The sequence below is a fragment of the Haliotis cracherodii genome, unplaced genomic scaffold (genome assembly GCF_022045235.1).
Source record: "Haliotis cracherodii isolate W230 unplaced genomic scaffold, xgHalCrac1.p SCAF_2, whole genome shotgun sequence".
Taxonomy (NCBI): domain Eukaryota; kingdom Metazoa; phylum Mollusca; class Gastropoda; order Lepetellida; family Haliotidae; genus Haliotis; species Haliotis cracherodii.
In genome coordinates, this window is record NW_027266275.1 from 56,345,662 (window position 1) to 56,372,000 (window position 26,339).

The following is a 26,339-nucleotide window of genomic DNA, read 5'->3' on the forward strand; positions in this document are numbered from 1 at the left end:
TACTAAATGGTTGCTTTGCTGCACACGCACGAATTGCGTTGTTACATACTAAAACATTGCGTTGTTACACAACAAAGGAATGCGCTGTTACACGCATTGTCTTTCTTTGAAAGAAGGAGACAAACGTAAATCTTTATTCAGGACGTCCATGTTTTGTTTGGCAGAGCTCGAGCCAAAATTATATTTCAGTGTTTCCTGGAACAAATTATTTCTTTCTTTATTTCAAAAAAGAAAATCAGAAGAAATCATTGTTTAGCCAAATGAATATAAATCGAAGAATGAGAACATAATACATATATTTGATTTGTTATCAGTGGGTTACAGATGTGTACTATGTAAAGTGAAACCACACTAATCCGACTCCTTTATTCCGGAAAACCCGGAACGTCTATGTACGTTTGTACGTACCGATGATTTGCTAATCCTGAACTATGTACCCTAGATGATTTCATTTGAAACGAGACGTTGCTCATAGTATCAAGCACTGGTTTGTATGGACCGGGCTAGATTATTTCATTTAGCTGAATATTGCAGGGTTTGGTGTTAAACACAAACTAACATATGAATAAACACTTTAATTGAATGAGTTTCGTTATAAACGTTCAGCTATACTATAACATTGAAAACAGAGTTTGTTAAAACGATTTAACAAGTTTTCAAAGAACCATTGCTAAACGTTAGATGAAACCTTTATAGGACCTTTGTCAACTTTTATGTGTTCCTTTTCCACCTTTTGTCATAGATTTATATCTGTTTTCATTGATCCAATGTCCGTGGATTATCAGTCTAAGCTCAACTACACTAAGGAAATATTAGTCTCCTGCCAAAGGTAAGATGAATTATCACAGTGGGACCCCAGATCCCTTCGATCTGGCAGCATTAAAGAGTACCAGCAACGCCTGAAGTCATTCCAGGGACATAACTCAATCTCAACGAGGCTAGAGAATGAAGACAGGTGCGTGCTCTCCCATCCTGATGCCTGGTACTCGGTCCAGACCACCCCGAACTCCAGCACTTCAACCAATGTTTGCCGTCGTCTACAAAGAGCTCTTCAACACTCATGTCATTTTTCATAACGTTATGATAGGTCATTGTGTACACCAAGATTGCCACTCCGGGCCACAAACCAGGCAATGATTCGTCATCCGGGGACTGTTAAGGGTAGGTGAGGGTGACATTAAACGTCGTTAATAAAACAGTAGGTTTAATGTACAACAGGGTTCCAAGGAAGTATTTGACAGTGTTGTTGCTTCACAGCAGGTATGTCGAATGCGCATGGACCCACATGTCCTGAGAACATTTGTGATGCATGTGTTCAGATGAAGAGAAGGCGTCATGACATAAAGAGTAGTAAGTGGATCAAATCACTCTGACCGACGAAATTGAGACCCAATTCTGTAATACATGTGCAGATAAGGAAGTGGTACCTATTCAAGGAAAGGACATTACCAGTTGTTCTTATTCTGTGCTGTAGTGAAGCTCCAGATCGGCCTTTTCAAGCAATTGTGACAATCGGATGTCGATAAATTGATCGGTAAAGTTAACCAAGGACACGAATGGCGCAAAATGCCTCAGGACATTGTGATGGTATCTGTCTTTAAGTAACGTCAAAACCAACGACAATGGTGTGTATACCGCCTCGCGAAGTCAACGTGAGCGGCATCCTTTATCCCAACACGCCTAAGGTATTGCCGACGTGGGAGATTGTTGTAAAATGTACCGTTTGTGGATGTGTGGAACTTGTGGCTTTGTTTGGTAACATTCTTGTTATTGCCATCGTTGCCCAGTCACGGAAGATGCGGACGACAACCAACTTCTACATCACCAACCTCGCCATCTCCGACCTTTTTGTGGCATGCATCCCCTTCTGGATACACCTTGTGAACGACGTCACTGACGGATGGTTTCTTGGCGAATTTCTCTGCAAGTTTAACGCTTTCGTACAAAGTGAGGAATGTTTGATACTGTGCCCTATATCTCATACATACAAAAAGATGGGTTGAAAATTCATCTTGATGGTTATATTGATAAAATTTCGTTGTTTCCCATTCAGTGTTTTCTCATAATCATCAGTTTTAAACTACTGATGGGCACTTGTAATGTTTTCAACCAATTTATATCTGCAACCGTACTGTTTTTACTATTTAACATATTTCTCTATATAAATGTGAATAATATTAAACTAATAAACGTATTAATCACAATTTTGATTACCCTTTTCCCTATGAACCACTTCCAGCTAAGTGGGATATTGGGGGATACAAATCGTGTGTTCTACTAATCCCAGTAGGGTTATTGTTACAACAAAAAACACCACTCTGATTGGAATTACATACAACTTTTCTCATTCATAACTTTATATATGAGATTTAAACTTATGTGGTCTGAAAAATATTTCGTATGAGTTTTTCAAATGTGAGACATCTGCGAATACAATGTACTCCTGTCAAACCAGGTTCCCTTGCTAGTTTTTGACGTACACATTGGAATCATACTTCTTGTATTCTGAAGCGATCGTCCGCTATTGTCCGCTAGGTCTCAACTTCAGTGTGTTGTACCATTATATGCGCCACAACTAAAATGATCTCCCTTGCTTTTATTCACCGTTATAATTATTTAATGTGCTATGCTCCACCATTTAGTAATGATCTACTTTGCTGTCTTCCACCATAATAATGATCCAACGTCCTTTATTCCCCATTATAATGATCCAACGTCCTTTGCTTCACCATTATCATGATCCAACGTCCTTTGCTTCACCATTTTAATGATCCAACGTCCTTTGCTTCCTGTTATAATGATCCAACGTCCTTTGCTTCACCATTATAATGATCCAACGTCCTTTGCTTCACCATTTTAATGATCCAACGTCCTTTGCTTCACCATTATAATGATCCAACGTCCTTTGCTTCACCATTATAGTGATCTAAGGTCCTTTGTTTCACCATTATAATGATCCAACGTCCTTTGCTTCCTAATATAATGATCCAACGTTCTTTGCTTCACCATTTTAATGATCCAACGTCCTTTGCTCCTCATTATAATGATCCAACGTCCTTTGCTTCCTATAATAATGATCCAACGTCCTTTGCTTCACCATTAAATGTTCCAACGTCCTTTGCTTCACCATTATAATGATCCAACGTCCTTTGCTCCGCATTATAATGATCCAACGTCCTTTGCTTCCTATAATAATGATCCAACGTCCTTTGCTTCCTATAATAATGATCCAACGTCCTTTGCTTCACCATTAAATGTTCCAACGTCCTTTGCTTCACCATTATAATGATCCAACGTCCTTTGCTCCGCATTATAATGATCCAACGTCCTTTGCTTCCTATAATAATGATCCAACGTCCTTTGCTTCACCATTAAATGTTCCAACGTCCTTTGCTTCACCATTATAATGATCCAATGTCCTTTGCTCCGCATTATAATGATCCAACGTACTTTGCTATACAATTATAATGACCCAACGTCCTTTGCTTCCTAATATAATGATCCAACGTCCTTTGCTTTACCATTAAATGTTCCAACGTCCTTTGCTTCACCATTATAATGATCCAACGTCCTTTGCTCCGCATTATAATGATCCAACGTCCTTTGCTATACAATTATTATGATCCAACGTCCTTTGCTCCCCATTATCATGATCCAACGTCCTTTGCTCCCCATTAAATGATCTGACGTGATATTCCCCACCATTATAATGATCTAACGTCCTTTGCTCCCCATTATAATGATCTAACGTGATATTCTCCACCATTATAATGATCTATAGTCCTTTGCTTCCCATTAAATGATCTATAGTCCTTTGCTTCCCATTAAATGATCTAACGTGATATGCTCCTCCATTATAATGATCTAACAGGCTATGCTTCTATACCATTATAATAATCTCACGTGCTATGCTTTACCATTATAATAATCTAGCGTGCTTTGCTCCTCCATTATAATGAGCTAATATGCTCTGATCCCAATTATAATGATCTACTTTGCTATCTCCCAACATTATAATGATCTAACGTGCTATGCTCCAACATTTTTATAATAATCTAACGTGCTATACTCCTCCGTTATAATGACGTAGCGTGCTATGCTTCTCCATTATAATGATCTAACATGCTATGATTTATCATTATAATGATCTGACGTGCTTTGCGCCCCTTTATAATGTTCTAATTTCTATACTCCTCCGTTATAATGATCTGACATGTTTTGCTCCTCCCTTATAATAATCTAAAGTGCTTTGATTTACCATTATAATGATCTTACGTGCTATGTACGTGCTCCACCACAATACTGATCTGACGTGCTATGATCCACCATTATAATGATCTAAGGTGCTATGATTTACCATTAAAATCATCTAACGTTCTTTACTTTATAATATAATCATTTAACAAGAGACTGAGTGAGTATGGCTTTACGCCGCTTTTAGCAATATCACAGCAATATAACGTCGGGGGACACCAGAAATGGGCTTCAGACATTGTACCCATGTTGGGAATCGAACCCGGGTCTTCGCCGTGACGAGCAAAAGCTTTTATCACAAGGCTACCCCACCCCCCTTAATTTAACGAACCATATCCAACATTATAATGATCTGACGTGCTATATTCAACCGTAATCATCTACAGGGTTGAATTTTCATAACAATGCCAAAATATAGGGCATATTCAAGACAAGTCAGGCAGACTAGGTACAAGTGGTAACAAGTACATATATATATACTCAGACGGTGCAAAATGCGTGCAAATTATGACTTAATGTGGTGTGTTGCCATTGCACTCTGGCTCATGTTTCGCATTTTGTTTGCGCGGGTCCCATAGTTCCTTCATATAGCAAGGTTAATTTCTCACTGCCATGTAACTGTTACTGTTGTCAGTGAGGAAAAAGATTTGTTTCACAGCACCCCTTATTAACCATGCCTTTGGTCCACATCCTACTCGCAGCCCAAAACAGACCTTAGAGGCATTGTTAAATATTCAATGACTTAGAAAAAAGAAGTTAATTTCGCTTCTATTTTGCCCGCTATCAAATGAACATGGTCATATCTGTGTTCACTGTCATGACTTCCAAAGCAGATTTCCGTGAGTTGAAATCAAAGTAAACTGAGAAAGTAAATGGATTTGTAACCCCCGCCCTTCATCCTGACCATTTGGACACCTTAAGAGCTGGATGTCGTTTTATTTTTAACCACGAACTCAGCAAAATGCCAGCTATATAACACAGATCTGTAATCGATTCTGGACCAGATAAACCAGTGAGCAACTTCCCATGCCTGGGGGGTGGTGGGGCGGTGGGGCGGTGGGGCGGGTGGGGGTGGGGGGTGGGTGAGTGTATAAACACAATCAACAAAGTCATCGAGCTTTACCACCCTCTACATTTAGTTGCCTCTTAACAACAAGCATGTAGGTACATATACTGGTGTATAGTGACGTATTCTATGCTGGAAACCTAAATAGACTCTATCTCATCTGTTTATAAATGAATAAAAAAAATAAAGCGCACTGGTTCCGTGTTAACCATCTTAGGGGGCACGGTGTGTGTGTGTGTGGTGGGGTGTGTGTGTGTGTGGGGTGGTGGTCTAAGGGGTCGCAACTCGTTATGCAGAGTTGCGTCCCTTAATTGCTCATGCAATTAACGATTGCGACCAGAAGAAACCATTAGGCACTGTACGATTCCGACTATATCGTAAGCAATTTAATTTATGAAACCCATGTTTCCTCAATACCTTCGGGTCGATAGTACATGTACATGTACCGCGTTCTCAGATTATTACCCCCCCCCCCTCCAGCCTTCCTGAAATGCATATTTGATATATTTAGTTTTATTTTAATCTTTCCCTTTATCGCGAGAAAATAAGGTCACAGTTGTGTAACTAAGTGGTCCGCAGAACCTTCTCATCTTTACCCGTTTTGTGATGATCACTCTATTTCTGGTGTCAAGTTATCATATTCAGGTCATTTCTCTCTTTTACAGACTCAGAATGGGGAAAATTACGAATATCATTAAAGACCTTTCTAATTCAGGAGACTAGGATCTGAAAGAAACTATAATTGAAACTGTTCAACGAACGTTAAGACGTTAAGAAAAGAAAACTTATTTTGCCCTCCGTTTACCAAATGATCTGAAGAACAAAATTCATTCTGCTTGGCCTTAGCATGACGATTATACCCTTCCACTTTGGGATAATGAGCGTTGTATCACAATCAAGTGACATCCAACGTCTTGGTTGTCGATCGCGTCAGTTGTTTCCCAAATATCACATCGCACATTTCTGAATACATATTTACTCTCCCCCCCCCTCCCCCCCTCCACCCCTCCCCCCCCCCTCCCCCCCCTCCCCCCCGCCACTTCCCCTCAACACATTCTGAAGAAGCAGCCAGTCTTGGATTGCTCCGAACAGTCATTCCCATCTTTCTCACCTTTCCGTTGCCGTCGTTGTATAAGTAAGTAGTGTTTTCACTGTACAGCGAAGTGTCGTCGAAAGGCCGACAGATTTGCATCGTAAGACGTTTAAAACTTACATCGAACTGATGCAGTTCTGTTTAACAAGGTTTAACTATCGTGAAGCAGGGCGATGTTTGAATGAAAGTGAGAAAATCTTTTCCATAATCAAACGAAACCTCTACTAAAAGCAGAGTCCATTGTACGACACTATCATAAGCATGAATCATTATGTAATAGTGATGATACCAGGTGTTGCGAGAAGGTCAGCGTATCCTGCCCCGGTGTGGCACCGTCACAAACATTTAGCATTTAGCATCTAAGAAGAAAAACAGGGGAGGAACACCTCGTTGGCGGTTTTAGAGTAACGTTACCTTAATTGACATGGCTATTTAGACAGAAACTAATTGCATCGCATTTCCCGAGAAAGCAAATAATTTGCTTGTGTGACAGACATACGAGTATTCCTGATAAGATCATTCAGATAACTGTGTCGAAGTGCCTTTACAATGTACATCCCTTAAATGACATTTTTTGTGTGTAGTTACACATAGTTCGCCCGTCACACCGAAAGCCCGGGTTCGATTCTCCACACGGAATGAGTGAAGCCCATTACTGGTGTCTAAAACCATACTCATTCAGCCACTTCTTATGAGACACGATGACAACAGAGAATAATCAGTCTCGAATATCCACCGAAACATTGAACGTATAAAAGGCGAACTAGTTGTGAAAATTGTATGTCTTTGACTAGATCACTGAAAAGCAGTGATGACACCAGGTGTTCGTGAAAAGGGTAAACAGAAACGTAAACGATTAACAGTACTTTGTCATTCTCTCGAGGGTCGATTATAACTATTGACATTGTATTGTCATCAATGTGAGCGAGTAAGTAAGTAAGTATGGTTTTACGTCACTTTTAGCAATTCACCAGCAATATCGGCGGGGGAGACCTGAAATGGGTTTCACATATTGTACCCATGTGGGAAATCGAATCCGGATCTTCGCTGTGACGAGCGAACGCTTTAACCATTAGGCTACCCCATTGCCCTTGTTATCGATCTCTTGACTTGGGCCATGGAAAATTGCGATACATCCATAATTCGTTCAGTTCTAGCTTACCCTCGATCTGCGAGGATCTCTGGTCTACTGGTACACTATATAATATAACATGTCCGTTTCAAATGCTAATGAATTAATTTTTCTCTTGTAGTCACAGCCATGTGTGCGAGCGTCTTCACCCTGATGGCCATTGCTGGGGATCGCTTCTTCGCCATCATCTTTCCACTGAAGTCTCGCGTGACGCAACGTAAGGTGAGCGTGGTAATCGTTCTGGTTTGGCTGTCATCAGCTGCAATTGGCATACCATCACTCTTGGTGTACACGTATAACGAACGTCACTGGAAGAACCATCTTGAGAGGTTCTGTACCGACGTCTGGCCAGTGCAGGTGACATCCGACGGCGTGTGTGACAACGGTTTAACCTCAAAGCGCGCCTACTGGACCCTTGTGGTCGTCGTCCTCAACTGGGTACCCATGATCGTCATGACAATAGCCTACACAGTCATTGTCCTCAAGCTCAGATTCAACAGGATTGTCCCCAGTTCAGGAGAACTGTCGCTGTCAGCCATTCAGCAAAGGTCTAAGAGAAAGGTATAACCAACACTGACAGAGATGTATGCGTACTCTTCATGCTACTTATACAGTGTAAGAAATGAAAAGTGTCTGCTTTAAATATAATTCTGACACGTCTAATTAATATAATAACTGGAGTACTGCTCATTACAAGCAGAATTAAACCCAACAGCCTCACTCACGTATATAATTAATAGCCACAATGTGGTAAAACTGAGTGTTTTAGTAAAATTATATTATGCTTGTCTTAATCAGTATCACTTGCCTTCTGAACACAGGTTGTGAAGATGTTGTTCTCGGTTCTCATCGTCTTCATGGTGTGCACGATTCCATTCCAAGTCTCCAAGCTGTTTGAGCTATACAGAGACGATCAGGAGAAGAGGGTAGGTCATGCTGTCATGTTATAATTTTCCGCTGTCATGCCATGATATTATGCTGTCATGTTATGCTGTCATGCAGTCATGTCAGGTTGCCATGTTATGCTGCTATGCTGTCGTGTTGTGCTATGACGCTCATGTTGTCACGATATCATGCTGTTATGCTGTCACGTTATGCTGTCACGCAGTCATGTTATGCTGTCATGTTGTCATGTTGTCTTGTTATGCTGTCACACTGTCATGTTATGCTGTCATGTTGTCACGTTATGCTGTCACGCAGTCATGTTATGCTGTCATGTTGTCACGTTATGCTGTCACGCAGTCATGTTATGCTCTCATGTAGTCATGTTGTCTTGTTATGCTGTCACCCTGTCATGTTTTCCTGTCATATTGTCATGTTATGCTGTCACGCAGTTATGTTATGCTGTCACCCAGTCATGTTATGCTGTCACCCTGTCATGTTATGCTGTCACGCTGTCATGTTATGTTGTCACCCTGCCATGTTATGCTATCACCCTGCCACGTTATGCTGTCACCCTGCCATGTTATGCTATCACCCTGTCACGTTATACTGTCACCCTGTCATGTTATGCTATCACCCTGCCATGTTATGCTATCACCCTGCCACGTTATGCTGTCACCCTGCCATGTTATGCTATCACGCTGTCATGTTATGCTGTCACGCAGTTATGTTATGCTATCAAGCTGTAATGTTATGCTATCACGCTGTAATGTTATGCTGTCACGCAGTTATGTTATGCTATCAAGCGGTAATGTTATGCTGTCACGCTGTCATGTTATTCTATCAGGCTGTCATGTTATGCTGTCATATTGTCATGTTATGCTGTCACGCAGTTATGTTATGCTATCACCCTGCCATGTTATGCTGTCACCCTGCCACGTTATGCTGTCACGCTGTCATCTTAAGCTGTCAGGCTGTCATGTTATGCTATCACGCTGTCATGTTATGCTATCACCCTGCCACGTTATGCTGTCACCATGTCATGTTATGCTATCACCCTGGCATGTTATGCTATCACCCTGGCATGTTATGCTATCACCCTGCCATGTTATGCTATCACCCTGCCATGTTATGCTGTCACCCTGTCATCATGTTATACTATCACGCTGCCATGTTATGCTGTCACGCAGTTATGTTATGCTATCAAGCTGTAATGTTATGCTATCACGCTGTAATGTTATGCTGTCACCCTGCCATGTTATGCTGTCACACTGTCATGTTATGCTGTCACGCTGTCATCTTATGCTGTCAGGCTGTCATGTTATGCTATCACGCTGTCATGTTATGCTATCACCCTGCCACGTTATGCTGTCACCCTGTCATGTTATGCTATCACCCTGCCATGTTATGCTGTCACCCTGTCATCATGTTATGCTATCACGCTGTCATGTTATGCTGTCACGCAGTTATGTTATGCTATCAAGCTGTAATGTTATGCTATCACGCTGTCATGTTATGCTATCACCCTGCCATGTTATGCTATCACCCTGCCATGTTATGCTATCACCCTGCCATGTTATGCTGTCACCCTGTCATCATGTTATGCTATCACGCTGTCATGTTATGCTGTCACGCAGTTATGTTATGCTATCAAGCTGTGATGTTATGCTATCACGCTGTAATGTTATGCTGTCACCCTGCCATGTTATGCTGTCATATTGTCATGTTATGCTGTCACCCTGCCATGTTATGCTATCACCCTGCTATGTTATGCTGTCACCCTGCCATGTTATGCTGTCACCCTGCCACGTTATGCTGTCACCCTGTCACGTTATGCTGTCACGCTGTCATGTTATGCTGTCACGCTGTCACGCTGTCATGTTATCCTGTCATTTTGTCAAGACATGTTATGCTGTCACCCTGCCATGTTATGCTGCCACGCTGTCACGCTGTCATGTTATCCTGTCATATTGTCATGTTATGCTGTCACCCTGCCATGGCATGCTGTCACGCTGTCATTTTGTCACTGTCATGTGGTCATACTGTCAAATTATGCTGTCACGCTGTCATCCTATGCTGTCACGCTGCCATGTTGTCACGATATTGTGTTGTCATGCTGTCATGTTATTCTGTCACGCTGTATACCACTCATATGAAGCATGAAACATTTCTGTATCTGCAGTGTTAATTTTATCTGAATCAACTAATCAATCTTGAACATGAGTGGGTTTGCTTTAACGCTCCTTTGAACAGTATTCGACGGCGTGTCAGCTTCATTTGGGTGGAAAGTGTTACAGGTCTCAGACGTTTCCATGTTGATGACACCAACGAGCACATGTATGATGCTGACAAACCTAGAAGTATAATCAGGGCGACATGGATTCGAATCGACAATCAAAGATTTCTGTCGTGCCCAGTGGACGCACCTTTAAATCACGGACAGTCATCATTGAGTCTAAATTTACCAGTAAGAATGAAAAACATGCAAGGGGGCGAGAAACGTGTTATCAAACCAAAGCATGAAAAACAGGTGCTCGATCGCCTAAGGTTTACCAATGGCTTGTGTTGTGGCTGCCTATATTGTTCCAGAGTCATGACTGTTCTTGTACTTATCACCTTCTCTTGAAGCTTCTTACAAACACGCTTTGTACCGAGTCACCCTGCACACAAAACCTGTTCATTTGATTCAACCGTGAAGTGTTTATTCGTGTACGCAATAAAAAGAGGTATAAAGGGGGTTTTAGAGGGCTTCACGAACCGTTGTTTTTTCTTCTCAAGCATGACGTTAATTAACTTTTTTATTGACGTTGCTACAAAACGTACGTCTTCTGAAGGTAAATATCAAGCCCTGTGTTGCTTATCTTTTACGCGTCAGGCAGTAAATACATCTTGCCCGTATTGACAAATGGGTTTTCGTACACGGTTGCTCGGTGTGTTTCACAACTAACGAAAGCGACGCAATCATCTCGCGCATTTATTTAATATGTTCAGTATATTTCTCATAACCCACCAGCCGTGGTACAGGATCATTAAAAAGCCATATGTTATCGAGCGATACACCAATTTTACTTACAACAATGAAGTATTTCTAAGTATTTTAAAAGAGCTGTCTACAATAAAACCTGAAACATATATTTTTAAATATCCTTTTAGAATATAATACATTATCATTTGTTAGGTAAGAGAAATAACGAACGAGTATTTTTTAGGGTATTCAAGCTATTATGAAAACTGTTTTCCGTTTAAATTGCAATTAACTTTTGAATTGCTACTCTTTAAATTATAAAAAAAATGTGTTTAAGGATTGAAGCTATTGAGTACCTGTTGATGTTTTTTCCAAGTGTGTTTGGAGTAGCCGCATTTTTTAGTCCTAGGGTATTGCTAATTGACGTTGGGGCTGACTGCCGTGTTAACGTTAACGTTGATAGATTCTGCCCGGGATCAATGTACATGTCCACCGGGTATTGACGGATGATGGGTGTAATTTAACTTCCCTTGTATCACAGAAAACAGCTCAGATTGAAATTGTCGTTGTAATACTCTTTCAGGATGGCTTCGATGTTTAGATAAGAATAAAACGTCCGGGTATGCATGTATGCATAGAATTTAACAATTACCTGACATGGGTCGACTTAGTCATGTAGCGCGGACAAGAGAAACGTATATTCTTAGTCTTCCTAACATTTCTCCGTTTTGTCATGTACCTATTCGTCTAAGACGCTCCAATTCGGTGTGCAGAGTTGCGTCCCTTTGGTGTACCAGAATACTGCTTAATCACAACACATTTGTTCAGTCTCAAGAATTATTATCTCGCTTTATTTCGCTCAGCAAAGCTGCATCACTTCGTGCTATTTTCCCACGTCAAGCTGACATGCCGCGATATAACTGGAATACTGTTCAAATCGGCGTTAAACCCAACTCACTCACACACTCCGCCACAAGACGTACAAGTATTACGTCACCTCTAAAGCAATATTCCTTTCATTTATTTCAAACGCGCCACTTGTTTCATTACCGTATATACCATTAGTTAAACTGCGGAGCGAACTCAAAGAAACGTATCCTCTCAGTTTATTTTATCATGTTTGATTTTAAACGGAAAAGTTTCCGATGTTATATCCAACACATGCACTGTTCAGGCGCTTAGGCAGCTCACAAAGAATGCTTCGAATAAAAAAATAAAATTTTCAAGTATGGTAAAGGTCATGTGGTTCTAAATTCATTTCTTACCCAAGTCTTCACTGAACCAAATATATTTTACACAAATTTACCCCGCCACCTTTACCAATTAAGACCGGCATTACTTCTAGATTTCCTGTCAAGGTAACTGAAATAATGTTCAAAGCGGCGTTAAACCAAACTCACTCAAACTACAGACCAAGTCCCGATTACTCACATCATGCAAGGATACTCGACGTCGACAGTACAATCTGTAAGTTTGTTTATTGGATTGTCATTGGTATCCGGATCTTTTATTTCCGGAAATCTTCCAATCGCTTCCCTTCAATATCGTTGATAATCGACATAAATAACTCATTACTAATCTCTATTTCAGAAAATCGTCGATGCATAAGATTTTGACACATCAAATCGTCCGCCTTGTGGAGGCTTTCCGCATATAAGTTTCTTATCGTATGATCATGATTTCTGTTTTGTCTGTTTCCAGCTCCCAGACTGGTATAGTCCCTTATACTTCTCCGCCATCATCATGATGTACACCAACAGCGCTATCAATCCTGTTCTGTACGGCGGGCTTAATGAGAACTTCCGGAATGGCTTCAGAGATCTCATTAACGCCATACTGAACCGGAAGTCTCACAGTCACAAGGCCTTGCTAAATGCACTCTGGACCAGCAACAGGTCACGTGTGGTTGTTGATGAGCTTGGCACTAAACCTGAAATGGACCATCTACAAGTACCGACGGTGGCGATGTCGTACATCAATCCGTCTGTTGACGTTTCTGGAGAAGAGCCGTCAAGGACAGCGGATAGGGCTACACGTCAGTGTAGCAACAGTTCGGGGACTTGAAAGGTCTTTTGATATATCCTTGGCTACATCTGATGTGAGTAACGAGGGAACTGTCTTACTTCAGAATTTCCACTTTGAGTTGTTCCGATAGGGACCGACCATTGAATAATCTAGGGTGACTCAATATTTTCTGCTTGCGTTTAAGACATACAATCGTCTTTTTTCCTCTGAAAGGATGACCAAAATAAAAACCCACAACAGAATATTTTTCAGTACATCCAGCATGTCAAGTGAACAATTTAGCTTATTTGTAACATCTGAGGACAAGTATATATTTTTTCCTGTATTTAAAAAAAATGAAAAGCGCATCCCCACTCGACAGGTAGGTCAATCAGCATGATGACATTGATTACAAAAATACTTATGTTTGTGAATGTAATCAGACAGATTGTTTTGAGAATAAAAATATGTATAAGAATGAACTTCTTTCGTTCTGGTTTTGTGAGAGGTATATGTGGTAATCGTTCTGGTTTGGCTGTCATCAACTGCAATTGGCATACCATCACTGTTGGTGTACACGTATAATGAACGTCACTGGAAGAACCATCTTGAGAGGTTCTGTACCGACGTCTGGCCAGTGCAGGTGACATCCGACGGCGTGTGTGACAACGGTTTAACCTCAAAGCGCGCCTACTGGACCCTTGTGGTCGTCGTCCTCAACTGGGTACCCATGATCGTCATGACAATAGCCTACACAGTCATTGTCCTCAAGCTCAGATTCAACAGGATTGTCCCCAGTTCAGGAGAACTGTCGCTGTCAGCCATTCAGCAAAGGTCTAAGAGAAAGGTATAACCAACACTGACAGAGATATATGCGTACTCTTCCCGCTGCTGTTATAGTGCAAACCATTTCAATATTTTTATTTAAAATAGTGCAAACCATTTCAATACTTTTATTTTACATTTCATTTATCTAAATACCTAACTGGTTCAATATGTTTCCAAGTGCATCGAAGTTCTATGCCCTTTGTCTGTTTAATACATTTAGCAAACATTCGGCGTATCCCTTCTTATCATAAGCCCCTCCGGGCAGGACCCTTAATCTCCAGCGCTATCTATAAATTTCATTTAACACCTCCTAACGTCGCCGGATCTTACGTATATACATACACGTGGGACACATGTTATGTAATACCTCACTCTACAAAACCCGACTGACATGGTCAGTCGGGGAGACAGCCTGGAGACAGCCAGAATATCGACTCCGGTAAGTGACAGAACGGTTCTCCCACCCGGGAAGATTGGCCACTCGATCCCGGTGTGCGTTCTGTCACGTTATTGTCAACATGTACCTTTTCGACTTATTCTAAACTATCAACAATAAACATGGCTGCTGTCGTCTAAATCTTCATCCCTGAGTTTTGTCATCCGTCATCACCCTGAGCTACCACATCCGAGGGCCGAAACTGACGCCCTTGGACAGAAGTTGTCAACGCGTATGTTGACGGGGAAATTAGCTCAGCTTGAAGACGAAGAATACGTTGAGTCCAAACTTCTTTAGTCGGCAATAAAACAAACAAATACAATTACCAATAGCAATTTGTAGAGCAGAGATTCCAACTCAACAACTACAAGTGAAGTTCAGCAAGCAGGCGTATCCTACTCGCGGCTGTACATACAGGTGCTGTCGGTATACCAGACTCAATAACAGTAAAGATGTAAACATATATATACACTATTGGACAACAATAGACAGACAAAGAGACAATGGCGTTGCCCTGGACATGGGGCTTATGGATGTGATTACATACACGGCCTAGGGGAAAAGGGATTAAGGCTATAAATGTCATAATGTGAAATGCTGTGTTAAGACAATGGTACAACTAACCGCTGTTACGCATGGATTACATTATGTTAAATAGTCCAGATTACCTAAACGATATGTTCTCAACACTGTACAAAAGGGATGTTGTTCAGAAGCTACATTTCTTTAACATTGCGTTGTCCAGAGTGCTGTTAAGTCACTCTGTGACTATACTTACACAGTGTAAGAAATGAAAAGTGTCTGCTATCTATCTATCTATCTATCTATCTATCTATCTATCTATCTATCTATCTATCTATCTATCTATTCTACCTCGGGTATATATACTATCCAAAAAAAGAAACGCAGAGGTGTTACTGATATGTCAAAACGAAAATAATACCTACTGTATTCATATTATCGTCAAAATATGTATCAATATTGGTAAGAGCATCAATTGACACATTTTGCTTCTGTTGCCTTTGATATGATTTTTTGAGAATGAGAAAGGCATGCATCGCCACAACGCAACAAGTGGCATCTTGCACGTTGAAATTGGGCAGGAAAAGCATGCAGTGTTTGGCAATAAAAAGAAAGCTTGCTTTCGGAAATAGGCATTCGTTCAGAAGGTGTTTCCAAGCCAAATGAATATGCCATGTCTTGATGCTGCCTCATGGAACATCGCCATTGGAAGACTGCAGGCTGGAGAGTCCCAATCTTCTGTTGCCCGACGTCTGAATGTTAGCCAAAGCACAATATCACGGCTTGCAGCTCGCTACAACCAAACAGGCACAACAAATGACCGTCCCCGTACAGGAAGACCTAGAGTCACCACACCAGCCCAGTATCGCTACATCCGGGTCCTCCATTTGCGTGACCGTACTGCTACGGGTGAGAGCACTGCAGCCAGGGTGCCAGGACTTAGGAGAATATCAGGCCAGACTGTACGGAACAGGCTGCGAGAACATGGACTGAGAGCCAGGAGACCCTACGTCGGGAACGTGCTACGTCGTCACAATCGTGCTCATCGTCTCCGTTGGTGTAACAACGTGACTGCCTGACTGCAACTGGCGACGCATTTGGTTTAGCGATGAGTCCAGATTCCTGCTGCAGAGACGTGATGGTAGGAACCGGGTCTACAGACATTTTCATGAACGTTATGCCCCTAACTGCGTGCGTCAAGTGGACAGATTTGGTGGAGGGAGTGTGATGATGTGGGCGGCAATATATCCTACACTGATCGTACCGATCTTGTCCACGTCCAGGGAAACCTGACGGCTGCAGGAGGAGTGTCAGAGGATTCCCCAGGCCGTTATCCAGCGTCTCATCCAGTCCATGACAAGGCGTGTGAGAACTGTTGTTCGTACACGTGGTGGGCACAACAGATATTGATACTCCATTCACGTTTGAGGAATATTGTGAATGCCTTACGTCCGGTTATGGACATCATTGTATAGACATTGATCTCTCCTGAACGGATGTAAAATTTCATGTACTCAAGATCATTTCCTACCGAGTTACTCATGTTTGAATATTCAACATTTTCTCAGCAAATACGGGTTATGCGTTTCTTTTTTTGAATAGTATATATCCAAAAGAGTGACATAAAACTATTGTGTTAACACATAACGAAGTTAATGTACCGGTAATATAACTGCACATTATCCTTGGAAAATGTTCCCGCGTCGCTTAACTCATTACAAAAGATCAGACATTTCATTGCGAGGCCGTATTGCACAATGAGGCATTTTCAAACCCAACGTTTGACATTTGCTTTTTTTGACAGGGTATTTGGATTTAACATTTCTGTGGAAACAAGTGGGAATCCATTGAAGGACGCATTTATTTCGATACATATTCTATACAACGTTCAGTATATATGTTTTTTCTGAAACAGTGACCCACATTGGTATTGTCCACCAGTGGATGTTCATGTCTCATAAGGATAGATCAGCTATGTACTTCAGTAGTCGATTCTAACTGGTGTTAATTTTTAAATCCTAATAAAATTGTATTTTGTTTTGTTTTAAGGCATCTCTTCTTTTTATTCTGTTGGGGGTTCTTTGGCAAAAGAAAGTGTCAACCATGTTTGATGGTAACTAAAAATGAAAGAAACAAAAAATGGATATTCGATGGTGATGTATTTGATTCATGTATCATACATCTTATCAATAAGTACCCCTGGTGACGTGCACATGACGTTGTAGGGAACATGGAGGTTTCAATTTCACAGTAATTAATGGGCAGAGTGAGGCAAATATTGTCATGATCAGTTTGAGTCGGTTCACAGATACCAGACATTCTCAGTAGCGAATATGACCAACACAAGCACCGATGCACACCAAGATTCGTCGTCTCATCGATGTCGACAGCCGTCTGATGATGTCATTGGGATTCCGTTGTCAGTCGTATATACGAATACCTGCGACACTGAATCGACGTAGCACAGCGCGACTGATGAGGCGTTCTTACGATGTTGCTGCTTTTTCCGTCGCAGTGACGAACCTATTGCGCAAATGCAATATGCGCAAGTACCGGTCATCATGCAGCGTTGTCATGCGTGATCTTTCTGATCTCGCGAGGCCTGTGTTCTGCCAGTCTGTCTGTAGCGTTAGAAGTCTGACGATGATTGCACGTGTACAGTTGTCGTTTCTTGCAATCTGGCTCTGGCTGCCATTTGTCTAAATTACGCTGTCAACCATGTCACCATGTCTGATAATCGGATCCATTAATTAAAGCAAATTCCAGTGAGTAAGGAGGTATGAAAACTCCTTGTAAACGTCATAATATGGGATAGCATCGCGCATGATGTTCCTCTGAATGACTTCCATAACATTTCTGGAACGACTGAACCAGGCGGTGATGGTTAAACATTGATTGAAACTTAAGCTGTATGCAAAATGTATATTTACATGAAATTTGAATAATATTTACATGTTCTTAAGTACGTAAGCAAGTGGGAAATGTAGACGTCACAAGTTGAAGCTGATGGTATATTGCTCGACATGAAGGGGACAATCATGACGGGAAAATCGAAATCATACCTCTTGTCATACAGCTTGGATCAGAGGTTGCCGTCATTTGTATTTCTGCATAGACCCAGACAAGAGACTGAATATAGTTCCGCGGATGTTTCTTTGATTTTCAACTCGGTGGATATATGAGGGGTAATCTATCTATACATCTGAAACTGAGGTTGAACTTTATTCCGTGAGTAAATAAAACAGATTCATAACGTGCAAAGAGATTCTGAAACAGATCAGAGCGGGGCACAATTAGTACCCATGGGGATAACTACTAACTTTCAAAATGTTCTATCCTCAAATTTGACAAACATAATGACAAATACAATATGAACACACAAACGGGTACACAATTTGCAGTCTTAACCTCAAGAGTTAAAAACTCGTTATAAACATTGAATATTTTCTCACAAGCGTATGTTCTCATACAAACTCATGCAGTCTAGTGCAGCTTGGCCTCATGTAATATGGATCAGCGGCGAGCCCAGTGGTTAAAATGTTCACTCTTTACGCCGAAGACCCGGGTTCGATTCTCCACATGGGCACGTTGTGTCAATCACCCTTTTCAGGTGCCCCTCGCCGTCATAGTGCTGGAATATTGTCACAAGCAGCATGAAACCATACTCACTCACGTACTCATGCAAGACAAACAGGATATTATTTGAGTGTTCATGTCGTTTAATGCTTAATTTATTTGTATTTCCGACTAAAAGATCGATCATCTGACCAAAAATAGTGAGTGAGTGAGTTGGGTTTAACACCGCTTTTAACATTATTCCAGTTATATCACGGCGTATCAGCTTAATGTGGGAGGAAAGCCCGAAGTGATGCAGGTCTCAGACGTTTACCATTTCGGTGAAACCCACGAGCATGGGTATGGTGCTGACAAACCTAGAAACATAATCGGGGTGAAGCGTGGTTCGAACCCACAATCATAGGTTTCTGGCGTGTCCCGGGGACGCAACTCTGCACAGCAACAAGCTGTATAGCAGAATAAAATAGTGATCGAAACGAGAGGTGACATGAGCTCATGTATGCCCAATATGCTCAACAGGAACAACTATTGTAGTTTCTGTACAACAAATGTACTCAAATAATATCCTCATTAGATGAGAAAGGTCTGTTAAGAACTACATTAGAAAGTCAGTCACAATGACAGCGCGTCGTAATACATTTGCAAGACGTCAAAATGGCCACCGCGATAAACGTGACAGGAGAAATTTCGGATGTATATTAATGAACCTGTGGCTATTACAAGTGTTAGTCGTCACTGATCAATTGGCCGGTCACTGGAAGGTGATTGTTAAGATGTGTTAAACAGATAATTACTAAGGTACATTTATTTATTGTTCTAGACTGTCACTATAGTCTAGACACGGATCGAGTCGACACTACGGTACTTTGGAAATGCTTTTCTTCGTTTTATTCTCTAGGATGGGTTGTAGCGAGGACATCCTTGAACGGACATGCAATCAATCTCTCTGACTTATCTCGATGTATGTTAAAACGTCAAGTTCAAGGGCCTAAGTTAAGTTTAAAGGGCCTAAATGATGAGAAACAACGTATATTCGTATTAAGGAACTCTCAGGGGTTCCCCCAGGAATGTGGAAGTAGTCCGTCAGTGTCTACGTCATTTCAAGAACACGGTCTCGTGAAAAACGCATAAACGTCAAATTGTGTCGTTCATACGCTTATGAACGTCAATGCGGTCATGTGACCGACCTCTCGTCCAATGGAGAAGCCGTATATCGTGTAAACTACAAGTTGAATATACGCAGTTGTGTCCGTTATACGTGCCAGAAACTTACGATTATGGTTCGAATACTGGTTCATCCTGATTGATGGACCTAGTAAGGTTGGTTTAAGGTAAAGATATGTACCATTCCACTGGGGAAGGGGTGAGGGGAGTCGCTTTTATATTGAGTCGCATATTTGGCTAGGGGTCAGCAGTTGTAATAATTTAGAGACGCATCGATTTGACAACACGATAGTTGTGCTCTTGGGTTTCACAAAAACAGTAAACGTCGAAAGGTCTACCTGCGTCACTTTAAAATCACGTAAAGCGTAACGTCGTCATATAGTTAAATATTGGTCAAACTCACTCACTCGCTCTGAAGCAGGTATTACGACTTGCAGAAAAAAACCCGTAACAATCCCAAAACTTGAACGGCGAGTGAGTGGTGATGGTTGAACGTCGCCTTAAATAGTATTGCTGTTAATTCACGACGCGTCAGCTTTATGTGAGAGGAAAACCCAAATTGACGTAGATCGTGGACGTCTACCGTTTGGAGGACATGGAATATCCGAGTCCAGTGAAGTTCCAGTGAAGGTCGCACGTGTTATATTCGTATATGTGACAGTAATGACAGTCTCGTGGGTGCGAATGTGTTGCCGTTAGTAGCCCTGACCTTCACCTTCACGTTACGTGTTTGATATCGTCATTGTAATGACTGAAAGTGCAATGATTTTGGAGTATTTGTTTTCTTTTGAAATTTTCGGTTTAATTTTGTTTTGATTCGGTATTTTTTTCTCGTGACAGAGAGGTGCCAATTTCAACACCCTCGGGACATTGGCATCTTGAACACGGCAATGCCAGTCATCATTTTAATTAAGAAAGCATACGATACTTGATGTACATATGTTTTAAATTCATGAATAAAGTTTGTCATCTCCCTCATGACATCTGACTGACATCTGCAATCCTGGTGGTTGTGTAGTTGTGCAATACGCTGCTTGCTACATTTGCCTAGCTTTTGTGAAAGGAAGACCTCACCGAGACCAAACAGCCTGGTCCAACAACTCGTCCATTTGCTGGACTTGTATGTATGAATAGTGACTATTAAGACTGTGGAGTACAATTGACATCAACACACATGCGTCTGATATGATTATGATTGTAACCTCCCTATACCTTCACTCAGTATCAGACTGCCTCCGTGGTCTAGAGGTAGAACGTCCGCCCGGAGAGCGGGAGGTCCGGGGTTCGATCCCCGACCGCGTCATACCAAAAGACGTTAAAAGATGGTACTTGTTGTTACCCTGTCTGGCGCTCGGCATTAAGGGGCTAAAACAAGGACTGGTCGGCACGGCGTCAGCATACTGCGTTTGAGTGGGGTATTCATGTTAAGCTGCAGCATGGCATCTCAGTGAGCTAGCACTATACATAAATCGGCAACAGTCCGGACTAGTACAAGCAGCCACACACTATATAAGTCTTTGACGCGACGTTAAACCCAATCTCATATCACCACACTCAGTATTATCATCATACGTTATTTATGTTTAATGCAAGTATAATACAAATATTATGGGACCTGTTATTTGTTACAGCTTCCGCATATTTTACCCATTATATGCTTTTTGTGATTGTAAACCTACAAATCTGAGCTTCAATATAATTTGTTTGTAATCACTGATCTTTTGTGGTGATTTATTGTCTTCACTATTTAGTTCTGTACGAACCTTTGTGTTTCAATTTTGACATCACCTAGTAACATTTTGCATGTATGATCTTTCTTCATTGGAGTGTCTTCCAGTTTCAATGGCAAGTCTGAAGCCTCTGTCACATAAAATGTGTCACTAAAGAGAGAGGTAATGCCCGAGAGATATTCAGGCCCTGTAAACAGTTCCAATTGTCTATAAAATTTACTGTAGGACCATAGTACGGCGGAGTAGCCAAGTAGTGAAAGCGTTCGCTCGTCACACTGACGACACGGTTTGAATTCACCAAAAGGTTACAATACGTGAAACTCATTCTGCGTGGTATGAATGGAATGTTGGCAAAGCAGCGCAAAAGCAGCTCTAAATCTCACTGATGTTTTAGGTATTTTTTAAATATTCAGGACTGTAAAAACAACAATGTAAAGAAATTGAGATAATTGATCAAAACAGTTTAGGAAACACTAAATAATGTTTGTTGACACAAAGGAATTGAAACCGATCACGGTGATGTTTGAGATTTGATATCAAGCAGATATCAATACGGATCGGAGGTATGTGGATATCAAAAGAATGATATTTATTTCTTGTTAAATGCCTAGACCAGACAATCAAGTGATTAATATTAAGATGAACGTCCCTCTTAGTCTTGGTACGATGACACGCAATCAACCACGTCACCGACACTGACCACCGATCCTTAAATTGTCCTCTTGCGATCAGAAACGGAAGTCTGACTGACTGAGTGAGTATGATTTTGCGCCGCTTTTATCAATGAGTCTCTCCTAAAATGCAGTAAATAGTCGACTTAACGTATACCAGGGGAGATTTAACCACGGAGGGCTTATGCAAAGGTATGTGGTCAGTCTTATACACATATCTATAATTTACATAACGTATAAGTCAGAGTTTTCCTTATTTCTTTGATCATGTCTATCTCACGGGCCAAGGGGTGCCTTCCTTGCCTCGTCTTTTGCGATGAAGTCAACTCAAGCTAATAGATACACGAAGGACTGCCGTCGGCATAAACTAGGGGAGAGCAGTGCTCTCAAGATGATGATGATATTAGTTATTATATTATTATATTATGTGACATTTATGAAGTGAAAACATATAACTCTATTATGTTATAATTATTAATACCTCAGGGCGTCTACGTTTGTAGATAAGAAATTTAAGTCGTTATAGCTATAATAGTGTCAATTTAGAGACAGAAAATCGATTAAGATGATATAAACTTTGGCTTGATTGTAAGTTTCACATTTACCATGAAACGAAAATCAGTTTTTCAGCCCAAATCATAACTTTTTTCTTGGTCATCTATAATTTCAATTGTTCCTACTCCATTACTATATTAAACGTTTAATAACACAGATCATGTTTATAACAAATCTTGTATATGATATATGAATAAAAGCGACAAACTCTCTGATTTCGCAACAAATCTCCTCTGAAAGCAGAGTCTATAATATGATCGTAAACATGTTTTTTATGAATCACTTTTTAAAACCAAGTGGTCGTATATCATGAATTTAGTCTAAAAGTAAGCGCTGGAAAATGATAAGACCACTGTGTATAGGTTTGACAAGCGTGACGTTGTCTCCTTTGAATTGGTGGGGTGTGGGGGTGTGGGGGTGTGGGGGTGGGGTGGGGTGTGTGTGTGTGTGTGTGTGTGTGTGTGTGTGTGTGTGTGTGTGTGTGTGTGTGTGTGTGCATACGTGCTGTCTCTGTCGCGGGGCGGTTAGAGCGTCTGTCCGGAGAGCGGATGGTAGGTGGTTAACTGAACATCGTTGCTCATTATTTCTATCACTGGTTTGCTTTGCCCAGGCTCGTTCATTTACGGCCGTGATATAGCTGGAATATTCGGTAAGTGAGTATGGTTTTACGTCGCTTTAAGCAAGAAATCAGCAATATCACAATAAGAACAACAGTAATGAGCTTCACCCATTTTCCCCATGTTGGGAATAGAACCCATGCCTTCCGTGCGGGAAGCATGCGCTTTTTCAAATACTCCACCGCTCCCGACGTAAAAGGTCGTTTATCGTTTAATCGAGTATGGACTAGACAATCCAGAGATAGACATCATGAGTATCGATCCTCGCAATAAGGATATTATGACAAAGTCATATAATCGACTAAGTAAACTTGCCTGACCACCCGATCCCGTTAGTTACCTCCTACGACAAGCATGGGTTGCTGAAGGCCGCCGAATGAGGTTCGGGTGGTTACAGTGACTAACTTGACTGTTTGAGTGGCATCGTACTCCATCAGCGTGATTAGTTGTTCGTGCAACAGTGAGTGAATACCGCTTTACGTGCATTTAGCACTATTCCAGCAATTGTACCTATGTAGGGAGTCGAACCCGGGCGAGTCGAGCGAACTCTATAACCAGAAGGCTTACCCCACCGCCCCCAGACAGACCGCAGTTGTTATATTGCAGACTGGTAAAATATTTAATTCAGGTGAACAACTGACTTGTATTTGCATGTGTTTGTGACTGGTGCCAACGGTGGGGCAGTATACGTTCACCTTTTCGAGAACACGTGCTCATAATATGGTCGGAATTGTACAATCGACGAGATTTCTGACGAACATTGAAAGGATTTTATTAATTTTTTTCATTATTAAAATGTATATAGACACAAACAAGGCTCGTTCCTGTGGTAAAATATATTTATTTATCTATCAGCTATCAGACACTCGGCCAGGGTTCACCTTCCAAACAGGTGAACATGAATTGATTATCAATTCATTTTTAAATAAACATGTGAACACATCTTCTCTTGCAAGATCAACACAATTAAGGTTTTTATTTTGATATCAAAACCCAAATTTTAATGTAGGTGAAAAGTAAAGAAAATTGACAAAGAAATCGGAAACGAAATGAGATCGAAAGACGACCAAATCCAGAGAGGATTACACCACTCATTTTAACCCTCGGGCAACAACCATTAAATAAAACAGAAGCTCATGATTCACAAACAGGGGATACAGTGTTTCAGTCCTCGAGAATGTTTCCTTCGATAATACTGACAAGCCCAAGTAAAGGGAGATTGCATTTTATCACGCCGCTCTACGCTCTACGCGATAAGGAGATACACAAAATAGTTAGATTAACCTGAGAGATTGCCTTCCTCCAAATGGAGCCGTTTATCAGCTCAAACAACATAGTTACCTTCTAGGTCCCCTGTGGTCTGGCTAGGGTTATATCAGAAAGAGATTAAAGGGAAGGTGGATAATAGAAGGCCAGGACCATAGTCCAAACGAAATCTTAGAGTAATTGATGTCATTTGGGATGTATCGACCAGATATGATGTTGGGGAAATGTAGGTAGGCTGTCATCGCCGTAGATATATAGGCAAAGATCGATCAAACATTTAGGGGTATTGCTTAGGGATTTCTTTTCAGTACGTTAGATAATATTTTTCTGTTTATTTAATATCCATTTCTTAAAGGAGTGCCGATGTGTACATATGCAGTGGCTTTAATATGAGACGAACAATCCAATTACCAAGCAATTGATTTCACTGAAGTCAGTTCAATCTGGTAGAACATGACAAATTTCGCTGGATTTGTAACTCAACGAGGTGTAAATGAAATAAATTAATCTTGAAATTTGTTACCAAAATAGATGATCTTACTACCGGACGAGACCACGTGTCAGTAATAGCAGTGTTACTGACAATCTCAAACAGTATTATTGTAGAATATAATTTCTTTCTCACACTTCATATACAAATTAATGTAAACGTTCATGAGGAGGTTACCTGGTGTTCAGATAACGAAATTTACATTATCATTCGATTTCAAATAAATTAATTCCAATTTTTTGTTTTTCAATTTTAAACTAAACAGTTTGAGATAGTTTTCTAATTATTACCGTCGGATCTTGTATTTGAATATATTTCAAATTCATTATTTATGTAATTTGCAAATAATTTTGTGTTCAATTTACAGCATTCAATTCCCATTTAGTCACTGAATGATAATTTAGGTATAATTATTACATTTCAGTGAACAACTTGATTTACATTTTTCGTTATGGGTTAAATACTAGTAGTTAACTCAGAAGGCCAGACACAGACCAATTGTCGGCCTAATATCTAAACACCGCTTCGATAATAACAATGAACCATCGTTTCATTAACTATTTATTATTTACAACATTTATGCCTATCATTAATTTTATATTATTCGTGACATGTATGCCACAGACATCGTGCTGACAAACCTAGAAAAATAATTGCGGCAATCCGGAATTTGCACTCACGATCCTTGGTTTCAGGCTCACATAAGACCGCAACCCAGCGCTGCAGATTGAGGAGTCATAGAAGACACAGATGTCCGTGCCCCCAACCCCCTTACGTGATAGTCTAATCAGACAATCACAGGTTGTTGGACCATGCGGTTTGGTCTCGGTCAGGTTTATTTGTAACGAAGGTTTGGGGAACCAGACAAATGTTGCAAGGAGCTTATTCCAGAAGGCTATACCATCACCAGGATTACAGATGTCAGTCAACTGTCATTAGGGAGATGACAAACTGTATCCATGAAATAAAAAGAATGCACAGCAAGTATCACATGCCTTCTTAATTGATATGCTGACATTGACGTGAAGATGCCTCGATGGCATTGGAATTTGCATCTCTTTCACATGAAAGAACATTTCACGGGAAAA

The 26,339-nt window shown here is 40.9% G+C and overlaps 1 protein-coding gene across 1 annotated transcript; it reads left to right on the forward strand.

Annotated features, from left to right (window-relative positions):
• The first annotated feature begins 1,622 nt into the window (after nucleotides 1-1,622).
• Nucleotides 1,623-13,835, forward strand: LOC139469313 (QRFP-like peptide receptor). Its single transcript, XM_071251452.1, has 4 exons — nucleotides 1,623-1,947; nucleotides 7,667-8,106; nucleotides 8,367-8,471; nucleotides 13,094-13,835. Exons 1-4 carry the CDS (start codon nucleotides 1,623-1,625, stop codon nucleotides 13,454-13,456), a joined length of 1,233 nt encoding a protein of 410 aa, XP_071107553.1. The 3' UTR covers nucleotides 13,457-13,835.
• Nucleotides 13,836-26,339: the final 12,504 nt, after the last annotated feature.